At 50.9% G+C, this 11,820-nt stretch overlaps 1 protein-coding gene across 1 annotated transcript; it reads left to right on the forward strand.

Moving 5' to 3' along the window:
* The first annotated feature begins 682 nt into the window (after window positions 1-682).
* KLHL31 (kelch like family member 31) lies at window positions 683-7,247 on the forward strand. Its single transcript, XM_068134233.2, has 3 exons — window positions 683-792; window positions 1,437-2,628; window positions 2,743-7,247. Exons 2-3 carry the CDS (start codon window positions 1,454-1,456, stop codon window positions 3,473-3,475), a joined length of 1,908 nt encoding a protein of 635 aa, XP_067990334.2. The 5' UTR covers window positions 683-792; window positions 1,437-1,453; the 3' UTR covers window positions 3,476-7,247.
* Window positions 7,248-11,820: the final 4,573 nt, after the last annotated feature.

Genomic DNA, 11,820 nt, shown 5'->3' on the forward strand with positions numbered 1-11,820 from the left:
TTTAATGACGTGTTGTGAAATTTGTTTGCGTTTGGTTTTTTTTTTAACATCTGGCGTTGGTGGTCCATGGAATACTTTTCAAGGAAGGTCGAGACTTGTGGAGCAGGTAAGTTAGAATGAGGGTCACATGCAAATGGTGAATGCCCAACAAGGTGTGAATGTTTTCAAAGAAATAATGGGGGAAAAAAAAAAGATAAAAAATGGGGAGGGGATGAGATGAGTGAGGTATTGACAATAGATGCATGAAAATGAGGGTGGGGTGAGGTTCATGTAAAATTATTTTTGCGTACGTAATACATAGATCACTTCAAAGTGAACCTCTACTTCAGAATGCCACAACTTCAACTCCAGTTTCCCGTTCATTTATGCAAAATGTTCTCTCCGTTCAGCTTTTCAGATACAGTACTTTGATGTAAAAGTGGATGTTTATAATCGGCAATGGGCTATTAATGGGGCCACATGTCATGAGGGCAACGTGCTCGATAAATGGTAAAAAAAAAAAAAAAAAATTGCCAGTTGCGGCTTGGCCTTTGGGATCGTCGTCATTGGGCGAGCGGAGACTCCTCCCACATTTCGCAGGGAATGTATTCGCGTACGCTTCCATATTTCGTGCGGGTTCAGTTGAGTGACGTCGACATCACAGACTCCTCCCACATCATATCCAGGTTTATAACGGTTCCCCCTCTAGCTTCAAACCGCTGCAGTCCGTGCGAGCTGCGGCGTTCATCGGGCTCTCAGCACCAGCGGCTGCACGTAGTGGCGAGCACGTGCGACCTCCGGTGTACTTCGCAGGTACGTCACCTACCGTTTGGCCTTTTTGATTTATATCTCGAAATGTAACCGCGTCGTTGTTCAGATTATTTATTCCTCCAATGGAATGAAAAATGTAATCCGTTTGCGTGGATCGTGGTAAAAGATGGTTTCATCGTGATTAATCGTTTCGATCTAAAAAGGTACGACCATCTGTCGTGTTTCCTAAAGGGAACGTGGCGTTTTGGGAGTTGATGTGACCCGCGTCCCGAAATAGCGGGAGTAAAAATAGGAGGGCAGAGCCTCAGGTTCACTCCAGTTCCATGTAAGGTCTTCGCTTTGCCTCTCAAATCGAAATGCTTAGAAATCTAATTAATATCAAAGTACCTTCCAAGGAACCTAGCGCTGCCAATGGGTTTGAAACTTCAGGCCATGAAGCTCTTCCACTGGACCGCCCTGCGGAGGGTCTTCAACTCGACTCGGCCCGATTGATTTGTGGGGTGGGGTCTTCGACTCGACTTGCTCATGCTCCAAGGGGGTCTTTGGTTGTCCCGAATGTAAACCTGTTTTCCGGAGGCATTGTAGTGGAGAAAAGACCTAAAACACCCGGAATATCAAAACCGACCGTGTTGTTGATGATTGTGTATCAAGTTGTACTTTTCTGATCAATGTCGCTTCTTTTGCAGTTCATCCAAAATCAGATATGGCACCCAAAAAGAAGACCAACAGAAAGAACAAGGTAGATGGAAATGATGGTCAAATAATCAATGGCATAAAAGAAACGGTGAAAAATGAAATTAATTTCCTTAATAACAACTTTGACTTCAAAGAACTTTGTAGTTCCATCACCGAACTGTCAAACCCACACCATAGTGACCAGGTGCTGGAAGGCCAAAAGGCGATGCAAATGGACGGTTTTCTTTGCGACCTCACACTAAGCGTCAAGACCAAGTCTTTCCACGTTCACAAGCTCGTGATGGCTTCCTGCAGTGACCACGTGCGGACCCTGCTGCGTAGAGACTCGGGGACCCAGCAGCTGGAGCTGAACGACATAGCTGCAGTGGGCCTTGCTACCGCCATCTTGTATGCATACAGCGGTTCTGTGAACTTGTCCCTGCAGAACGTGTCGAGCGTAGTAGCCACGGCCGTGCGACTCCAAATGCACTCCCTGCTCAAGCTCTGTTGTGACTTCATGGAGCAAGTGTTGAACGTGGAAAACTGCATGTACGTAGCCAACGTAGCAAGGACCTTCGATCTACACAACACCAGAGATACTGCAGAGAAGTTCATCAGAGAAAACTTTGTAGAATTTTCTGAAACTGATCAGTTTCTTAAGCTCAGCTTTGATCAAATCAATCAACTGTTGTTGGATGACAGTCTTGAGATCAATTCTGAGCTCACGGCTTTTCACATCACACTGAAGTGGCTGGAGCATGACCCGAAGCGGCTGGCGTACGCTGCGGAACTGCTCAGCAACATTCGCTTTGGGACCATCTCGGCTCACGACCTAGTAACGTACGTGCAGACGGTCCCGAGGATGATGCAAGATCCAGAATGCCACAAGCTCCTCGTGGACGCGATGAACTACCATCTGTTGCCCTACCAGCAGAACGTGATGCAGTCGAGGAGAACGAAACTGCGCGGTGGTGCCAAAGTCCTTGTGACCGTCGGCGGACGCCCGGCTTTGGCAGAGAAGTCCCTGAGCAGAGACGTATCGTGTCGAGACCCAGAGGCCGGTTGGATGAAGCTCTCAGAGATGGTCTCCAAAAGCTTCAACCAGTGTGTTGCGGTAATGGATGGCTTCCTGTACGTAGCCGGTGGTGAAGATCAGAATGATGCGAGGAATCAAGCAAAGCATGCCGTCAGCACATTTTGCAGGTAAAACGCAAGATTGGCAAGAATGAATAGATAACTCATGTTATAGATGACGTTGATAAGAATGAATAGATAACATTGACTCAAGTTATGATGATGACCTTAAGTCCCTTTCAGGTTCGACGCTCGTTTCAACATGTGGATCCAGTTGGCCAGTATGCTGCACAAGCGTACGCACTTCAGCCTCAGCGCTTGCAATGGTCTGCTTTATGCCATCGGTGGCAGAAACAGCGAAGGGCCATTATCCGCCATGGAGTGTTACGTGCCATCGACTAACCAGTGGCAGCCCAAGGCCTCATTGGATGTGGCACGGTGCTGCCATGCGAGCGCCACCGCTAACGGGCGAGTCCTGGTGACGGGCGGGTATATAAGCAATGCGTACTCGCGCACTGCAAGTTCCTACGAGGTGACGAGCGACAGTTGGCACGAGAAAGCCCCATTGAGCACATCCCGTGGCTGGCACTGCTCGGTCTCACTCGGCGAGAGGGTCTACGTGGCAGGGGGTAGCCAATTGGGACCGCGTGGAGAACGTGTGGACGTACTGACGGTGGAGATGTACAACCCTTTCACAGGTCAGTGGAGTTATGTGTCACCACTACCTACAGGTGTGAGCACCGCCGGGGCAACCACATTCGGTCGACGAGTCCTTCTCGCGGGCGGCTGGAACGAGGCCGAGAAAAAATACAAGAAGTGCATTCAGAGCTTTGATCCCGAGATGAACGCGTGGCTAGAAGAGGAGGAATTGCCTGAAGCCGTGGTCGGTGTTTCCTGCTGTTCATTGCTCATGCCGCATCGCCGGCTGCGCGACTCAAGGGCAAGCTCCGTATCCTCGATGCCTCTCAGCATCTGAGCCGAGGCGGCTCCTCCAGGGACAGATGCTGGGTCGACGCATTGCTGGCATGGGAACACCTGTACAGTTCGACTTTCTCCACCAACAATCACTTTGTGCACTAAGACCAACCCTCGGATCTCCTACATCAAGCATTAGTCACCACACCGATTACTAGAAAACTTGCACATCACGAGGCCGCATATGGTCGTGCTTCACCTGTAATAATCTCTCAACACATGGTCTGTGGGTATTTGTGGTTGCTTGTTTTCAGTGGTGAATGGGTAACATCACAAGGTTTAAACCCATTTTGGTGGTCGAATAAGGCTTGCGTGAGGAGTGGGGATAGAAAGGACATTTTAGGAGATGGACTTTTTAAATGTCCCTTCTATTATAGTGGAAGAGGCAATGACAAGTTCTGCCATATGCGTATGTTTATAAATAGACGTCACCTTTCCCATTGCAAGTTTAGGTTTGGATCTCCTGGGACCATTTACGATGTCCATTTATCATCCGTGCCACGGGCAATGCCAACCGGTGCCCAGAGAACAAAATGGTGGTCTCGAACCCTTGGACACTTTGAACGTTTACTTCATCCTACCTGTCTGTCAAGTCTGAATGGGAGTTTGTGATGTCATGGAAGTGGATTCCATGACAACTTATGCTGTGATTGAAACATATGTGAACATAGGTTTCTCATTGCACCAATGACATGAGTGGGCGAATGCATGATGACAACATACAGAAAGGACAATTCATCGGAAATGCAGGTCGTAACCGATATTCTTTAGTGAATATTGGACAATTGCATCAACTTTTGGTTATTCGATTTCCCAACATCAGGAAACCACATTTGTTAGACCAGTCATAAGATGTCAGGTTTGCTTTCTGTAAAAGGGTTCTTCAGCAAAACCATGGAAAAAGGTCATCGATTCATGGAGGTTTTATCAGAATACCCTCAAGGAATGCAATAGGTAGACCAAATAAAGGAGTAGTCAGTCCTTCGACCTTTGTGATGAAACAGGCTCAATGAGTGCAGGGAAGATTTTTGGCTCAGGTGAGAATAGTTGAAACACCTGCTTTGTGCACCTCAATGAATCTAGTGCTTTCCGATTCGGAATTCCCAGAGTCAAATATTTTGGTTACAACTTGCACTGATCTTGTTTCCTGAGTAATAAATATTCATGGGAAGTATAACCAGCACGACAGCGGATCAAATTAATGTTTTGGCCACAGAGGCAGCGGCCTTCATCAAGGAATTTGCCCGTCGGTGCTTGGATCCCAAAGAAGCTGTGGAAGAACGGGTGGACCACAAGGTCCAGGGAACCATTTCCAACAAAGGCGATTATGGAGATGGTCGCTCAAGTCTCGTGATCTTGATTCAGATCTTCACTCCACCCAACGATGATAGTTAAGGATCTAAGCACACATGTTAAATACAATCCATGATTAAAGTCACTGGCTAATAAGATGGACTTTTTTCAAGTTAGTTGGTTTTGCTTTTTCCACTCGTGGTTTCATATTATGTTTGACTATAGATTCCCAAATTAACTTTCTTTACTTTTTTGAGCAAGAAACCACATACATTGAGACAAGGGGCAAATGATGCGATGTAAACAAATGTTATGGATGGAGTTCAACTTGTCAAAAATAGCGAGCCGAGGATATATTCCACCTTGAAGTGAATCTGAAATTCCATCTTCCAGCACCACATCCACCCACCATGATCTCAAGTTCCACCATACAGCACCACATCCACCCACCATGATCAGAAATTCCATCTTTCAGCACCACATCAACCCACCATGATCTGAAATTCCATCTTCCAGCACCACATCCACCCACCATGATCTCAAATTCCACCATACAGCACCACATCCACCCACCACGATCTGAAATTCCATCTTTCAGCACCACATCCACCCACCATGATCTGAAATTCCATCTTTCAGCACCACATCCACCCACCATCGTCTGAGATTCCACCACACAGCACCACAACCACCCACCACGATCTGGAATTCCATAATTCAGAACCACATGCACCCACCATGATCTGAAATTCCATCATTCAGCACCACATCAACCCACCATGATCTGAAATTCCATCATTCAGCACCACATCAACCCACCATGATCTGAAATTCCATCATTCAGCACCACATCAACCCACCATGATCTGAAATTCCATCTTTCAGTACCACATCCACCCACCATGATCTGAAATTCCATCATTCAGCACCACATCAACCCACCATGATATCAAATTCCATATTTCAGCACCACATCCATCTACCATCATCTGAAATTCCATAATTCAGCACCACATCCACCCACCATCATCTGAAATTCCATAATTCAGCACCACATCTACCCACCATCATCTGAAATTCCATAATTCAGCACCACATCCACCCACCATGATCTGAAATTCCATAATTCAGAACCACATCCACCTACCATGATCTGAAATTCCACCATACAGCAGCACATCCATCGTAGTCTGAGATTCCACCGTACAGCACCACAACCACCCACCATGATCTGGAATTCCACCTTACATTACCAAGTCCACCCATCATTGTCTGAAATTCCACCATACAGCACCACATCCACCCCCCAAACCCGCACCCCCTCCCTGCCCCAATGATCTGAAATTCCATCATTCAGCACCACTTCAACCCACCAGGATCTGAAATTCCATCATTCAGCACCACATCCACCTACCATGATCTGAAATTCCATAATCCAGAACCACATCAACCCACCATGATCTGAAATTCCATCTTTCAGCACCATATCAACCCACCATGATCTGAAATTCCATCATTCAGCACCACATTCACCCACCATAATCTGAAATTCCATAATTCAGCACCACATCCATCCACCATGATCTGAAATTCCATAATTCAGAACCATATACACCTACCATGATCTGAAATTCCACCATACAGCAGCACATCCATCGTAGTGTGAGATTCCACCATACAGCACCACATCCACCCACCATGATCTGAAATTCCATAATTCAGAACCACAACAACCCACCATGATCTGAAATTCCATCATTCAGCACCACATCAACCCACCATGATCTGAAATTCCATCTTTCAGCACCACATCCACCCACCATGATCTGGAATTCCATCATTCAGCACCACATCCACCCACCATGATCTAAAATTCCATCATTCAGCACCACATCCACCCACCATGATCTGAAATTCCATCTTTCAGTACCACATCCTTATTACTAAAACGTTGGCAGACGATTGAAGGGTCCATAGTGTGATGAGGTTTGCTAAAGACAGATAAATGAAATATTCCCAAATTTACACACAAACGAGTATTATCCGTTATGATGCTGTTTGCAGTTAACTTGATATGTACATTCTCCAATATCTCTGTCCCCCTCAGGAACAACTGTCCAACCACCTTATTTATATTTTCGAAATGCTTAACCAGCATAAAGAACAGTTATGGGACTAGCAGCGTTTAGCTGAGATTTATGTCCCAGAATTGCTAGAAAGTGCAAGACACTATTTTTAAACACCAAGACGCAAGACAGTGTGTCTACGCATGTCACGTTACCTCTTCAGAAACTCGTTCGGATGGTTATACAGTGGTGGCACAACAGTGGCTTTGAGGTGGCACAAACTGCATGCAGGTTATGAAACTGCTCTTGTGGTAACCACAGCATGTGCACAATCATGAGTCTATCAAATGAAACGGATCAGAGTTTTGATGTACAGCCACACTCGAATAACAAGAAATAAATTGGTTGTTGTAACATGTTTGACTGTTCTTTGGATCCACTAATACTTCCCAAGTTAATACCAAAGCCTTCTGAAACACAGTGTACAAAAGTGATGCCATCTATCCGATCCATTCCATTCCACTCCCCCCAACCCCACCCCACATTCGGTTGGCTTCACTTTTGGCTACTTATCCAATCTCAACCACATTTGACAGGAGGACTAAAGGTCATACGATGGAGGTTGTAGCGACTTCATTTGCCCCCATCCCCAAGGGGTTCTCCACCTCGGGCGAAATCAGTGTTAAAATAGCTTATCGTAGTGTTTTTCCAATGCCACTTCTAACAACAAAAGTAATAATAATAATGATAATCTATATTATAATAGGCGAAGGTGATTCTGTCTGTCTGTCTGTCCAGGGGTGTGGCTTACTCCGTTTACAGAGTAGCTCCACCCATTCTTGGAGAGGCTTCATGTAAACAAATATCCACCATTTTATTAACTCAAATAGCTTTGAGGCCTGTTTAGTTAGGCCCGTGTTGTCTTTCTCTCTCACACAAGTTTATTTCAACTCTAATTCCATATATCATTTCATTTTTAACAGTCGCTAACATAGTTTTAGACTCGGTTGAAAAAAAACGGGAAGAAAATCCCAAGAAAGTTTCCGTTTATAGAACGAAATGAATTCCCAAAGGCCTGTAAAATAAAGCCCATTAATTGAGTCACCCCGACGATTTTATCTCGAATTCACCATCTGATTTAATTTTTATCGATGGTTTTAGACTCGGCGTCAGAAATAATTGAGAACATTCACGCACACACGGGAAAATGCAGAGATATATTTTTTAAAATTGCGACACGATGATACACGAAAATATACCGCCTTTTTCATGAGGAAGTATTGGAGAGGAGTGTGAGGAGGTATTGGAGGGGAGTGTGAGGAGGAGTGGGATTGGAGAGGCGTGAGGGTGGAGAGAGGAGAGTCAGGTGGAGAGGAGTGAGGGGTCACATATTATGTGAAATAAATAAATTGTGTTCATTACAACATTTCTGGATCTGATGAATTGCCAGTCACCATTTTGTAAAATTTAATGTGCAGCATCAAAATCAAGATGTCCAAATGTCACACACGTCCATGCCCGTGGGATTCCCACGGGTGACCCCACTAGACTGCAGCAAGAAAAAGAACGAGACAGGAGAACGAGACCCTCGACGAATGTGATCACAGACTCGCACAGGATGCTGCTGCAATAACGACGAGGAGGGTTGGAGAGGAGCGAGGGGTTGGAGAGGAGTTAGGGGTTGGAGAGTGAGGAGTTAGGGGTTGGAGAGTGAGGAGCGAGGGGTTGGAGAGTGAGGAGCTAGGGGTTGGAGAGGAGCGAGAAATTGGAGAGGAGCGAGGGGTTGGAAAGCGAGGAGCGAAGGGTTGGAGAGCGAGGAGTTGCAGAGTGAGGCGCGAGGAGTTGGAGCGTGAGGGGCGAGGGGTTGGAGAGTGAGGAGCGAGGAGTTGGAGAGCGAGGAGCGAGGGGTTGGGGAGCGAGGGGTTGGAGAGCGAGGAGCGAGGGGTTGGAGAGCGAGGGGTTGGAGAGCGAGGGGTTGGAGAGTGAGGAGCGAGGGGTTGGAGAGCGAGGAGCGAGGGGTTGGAGAGCGAGGAGCGAGGGGTTGGAGAGCGAGGAGCGAGGGGTTGGAGAGCGAGGGGCGAGGGGTTGGAGAGCGAGGGGCTAGGGGTTGGAGAGCGAGAGGCTAGGGGTTGGAGAGCGAGGAGCTAGGGGTTGGAGCGTGAGGGGCGAGGGGTTGGAGAGTGAGGAGCGAGGGGTTGGAGAGCGAGCAGCGAGGGGTTGGGGAGCAAGGGGTTGGAGAGCGAGGAGCGAGGGGTTGGAGAGTGAGGAGCGAGGGGTTGGAGAGCGAGGAGCGAGGGGTTGGAGAGCGAGGGGTTGGAGAGCAAGGAGCGAGGGGTTGGAGAGCGAGGAGCTAGGGGTTGGAGAGCGAGGAGCTAGGGGTTGGAGAGCGAGGAGCTAGGGGTTGGAGAGCGAGGAGCTAGGGGTTGGAGAGCGAGGAGCTAGGGGTTGGAGAGCGAGGAGCTAGGGGTTGGAGAGCAAGGAGCGAGGGGTTGGAGAGCGAGGAGCTAAGGGTTGGAGAGTGAGGAGATAGGGCTTGGAGAGGAGCGAGGGGTTGGAAAGCGAGGAGCGAAGGGTTGGAGAGCGAGGAGTTGCAGAGTGAGGAGTTGGAGCGTGAGGGGCGAGGGGTTGGAGTGAGGGGCGAGGGGTTGGAGTGAGGGGCGAGGGGTTGGAGAGCGAGGAGCGAGGGGTTGGAGAGCGAGGAGCGAGGGGTTGGGGAGCAAGGGGTTGGAGAGCGAGGAGTTGGAGAGCGAGGAGCGAGGGGTTGGAGAGCGAGGGGCTAGGGGTTGGAGAGCGAGAGACTAGGGGTTGGAGAGCGAGGAGCTAGGGGTTGGAGAGCGAGGAGCTAGGGGTTGGAGAGCGAGGAGCGAGGGGTTGGAGAGTGAGGAGCTAGGGGTTGGAGAGTGAGGAGATAGGGCTTGGAGAGGAGCGAGAAATTGGAGAGGAGCGAGGGGTTGGAAAGCGAGGAGCGAAGGGTTGGAGAGCGAGGAGTTGCAGAGTGAGGAGTTGGAGCGTGAGGACCGAGGGGTTGGAGTGAGGGGCGAGGGGTTGGAGAGCGAGGAGCGAGGGGTTGGAGAGCGAGGAGTGAGGGGTTGAGGAGCGAGGGGTTGGAGAGCGAGGAGTTGGAGAGCGAGGAGCGAGGGGTTGGAGAGCGAGGGGCTAGGGGTTGGAGAGCGAGAGGCTAGGGGTTGGAGAGCGAGGAGCTAGGGGTTGGAGAGCGAGGAGCTAGGGGTTGGAGAGCGAGGAGCGAGGGGTCGGAGAGTGAGGAGCTAGGGGTTGGAGAGGAGTGAGGGGTTGGAGCGTGAGGGGCGAGGGGTTGGAGAGTGAGGAGCGAGGGGTTGGAGAGCGAGGGGTTGGAGAGCGAGGAGCGAGGGGTTGGGGAGCGAGGGGTTGGAGAGCGAGGGGTTGGAGAGTGAGGAGCGAGGGGTTGGAGAGCGAGGAGCGAGGGGTTGGGGAACGAGGGGTTGGAGAGCGAGGAGCGAGGGGTTGAGGAGCGAGGGGTTGGAGAGCGAGGAGCGAGGGGTTGGGGAACGAGGGGTTGGAGAGCGAGGAGCGAGGGGTTGAGGAGCGAGGGGTTGGAGAGCGAGGAGCGAGGGGTTGGAGAGCGAGAGGCTAGGGGTTGGAGAGCGAGGAGCTAGGGGTTGGAGAGCGAGGAGCTAGGGGTTGGAGAGCGAGGGGTTGGAGAGCGAGGAGCTAGGGGTTGGAGAGTGAGGAGATAGGGCTTGGAGAGGAGCGAGGGGTTGGAAAGCGAGGAGCGAAGGGTTGGAGAGCGAGGAGTTGCAGAGTGAGGAGTTGGAGCATGAGGGGCGAGGGGTTGGAGAGCGAGGAGCGAGGGGTTGGAGAGCGAGGGGTTGGAGAGCGAGGGGTTGGAGAGCGAGGAGCGAGGGGTTGGGGAGCGAGGGGTTGGAGAGCGAGGAGTTGGAGAGCGAGGAGCGAGGGGTTGGAGAGCGAGGGGTTGGAGAGCGAGAGACTAGGGGTTGGAGAGTGAGGAGCGAGGGGTTGGAGAGTGAGGAGCTAGGAGTTGGAGAGTGAGGAGATAGGGCTTGGAGAGGAGCGAGAAATTGGAGAGGAGCGAGGGGTTGGAAAGCGAGGAGCGAAGGGTTGGAGAGCGAGGAGTTGCAGAGTGAGGAGTTGGAGCGTGAGGGGCGAGGGGTTGGAGAGTGAGGGGCGAGGGGTTGGAGAGCGAGGAGCTAGGGGTTGGAGAGCTAGGGGTTGGAGAGCGAGGAGCGAGGGGTTGGAGAGCGGGGAGCGAGGGGTTGGAGAGCGAGAGGCTAGGGGTTGGAGAGCGAGGAGCTAGGGGTTGGAGAGCGAGGAGCTAGGGGTTGGAGAGCGAGGAGCTAGGGGTTGGAGAGCGAGGAGCTAGGGGTTGGAGAGCGAGGAGCTAGGGGTTGGAGAGCGAGGGGTTGGAGAGCAAGGAGCTAGGGGTTGGAGAGTGAGGAGATAGGGCTTGGAGAGGAGCGAGGAGTTGGAAAGCGAGGAGCGAAGGGTTGGAGAGCGAGGAGTTGCAGAGTGAGGAGTTGGAGCATGAGGGGCGAGGGGTTGGAGAGCGAGGAGCGAGGGGTTGGAGAGCGAGGGGTTGGAGAGCGAGGGGTTGGGGAGCGAGGGGTTGGAGAGCGAGGAGTTGGAGAGCGAGGAGCGAGGGGCTAGGGGTTGGAGAGCGAGGGGCTAGGGGTTGGAGAGCGAGAGACTAGGGGTTGGAGAGCGAGGAGCTAGGGGTTGGAGAGCGAGGAGCTAGGGGTTGGAGAGTGAGGAGCGAGGGGTTGGAGAGTGAGGAGCTAGGGGTTGGAGAGGAGCGAGAAATTGGAGAGGAGCGAGGGGTTGGAAAGCGAGGAGCGAAGGGTTGGAGAGCGAGGAGTTGCAGAGTGAGGAGTTGGAGCGTGAGGGGCGAGGGGTTGGAGAGTGAGGGGCGAGGGGTTGGAGAGCGAGGAGCTAGGGGTTGGAGAGCGAGGAGCGAGGGGTTGGAGAGCGGGGAGCGAGGGGTTGGAGAGCG

The sequence above is a fragment of the Myxine glutinosa genome, chromosome 13 (genome assembly GCF_964187855.1).
Source record: "Myxine glutinosa chromosome 13, kmMyxGlut1.1, whole genome shotgun sequence".
NCBI lineage: Eukaryota > Metazoa > Chordata > Myxini > Myxiniformes > Myxinidae > Myxine > Myxine glutinosa.

Excerpts from the sequence above, each read along its gene's own strand:
- KLHL31 (XM_068134233.2), top strand. The coding sequence starts at position 1,454 with ATGGCACCCAAAAAGAAGACCAACAGAAAGAACAAGGTAGATGGAAAT. Across the intron at positions 2,629-2,742 it reads GCCGTCAGCACATTTTGCAG|GTTCGACGCTCGTTTCAACA; the intron begins GTAAAACGCAAG and ends AGTCCCTTTCAG.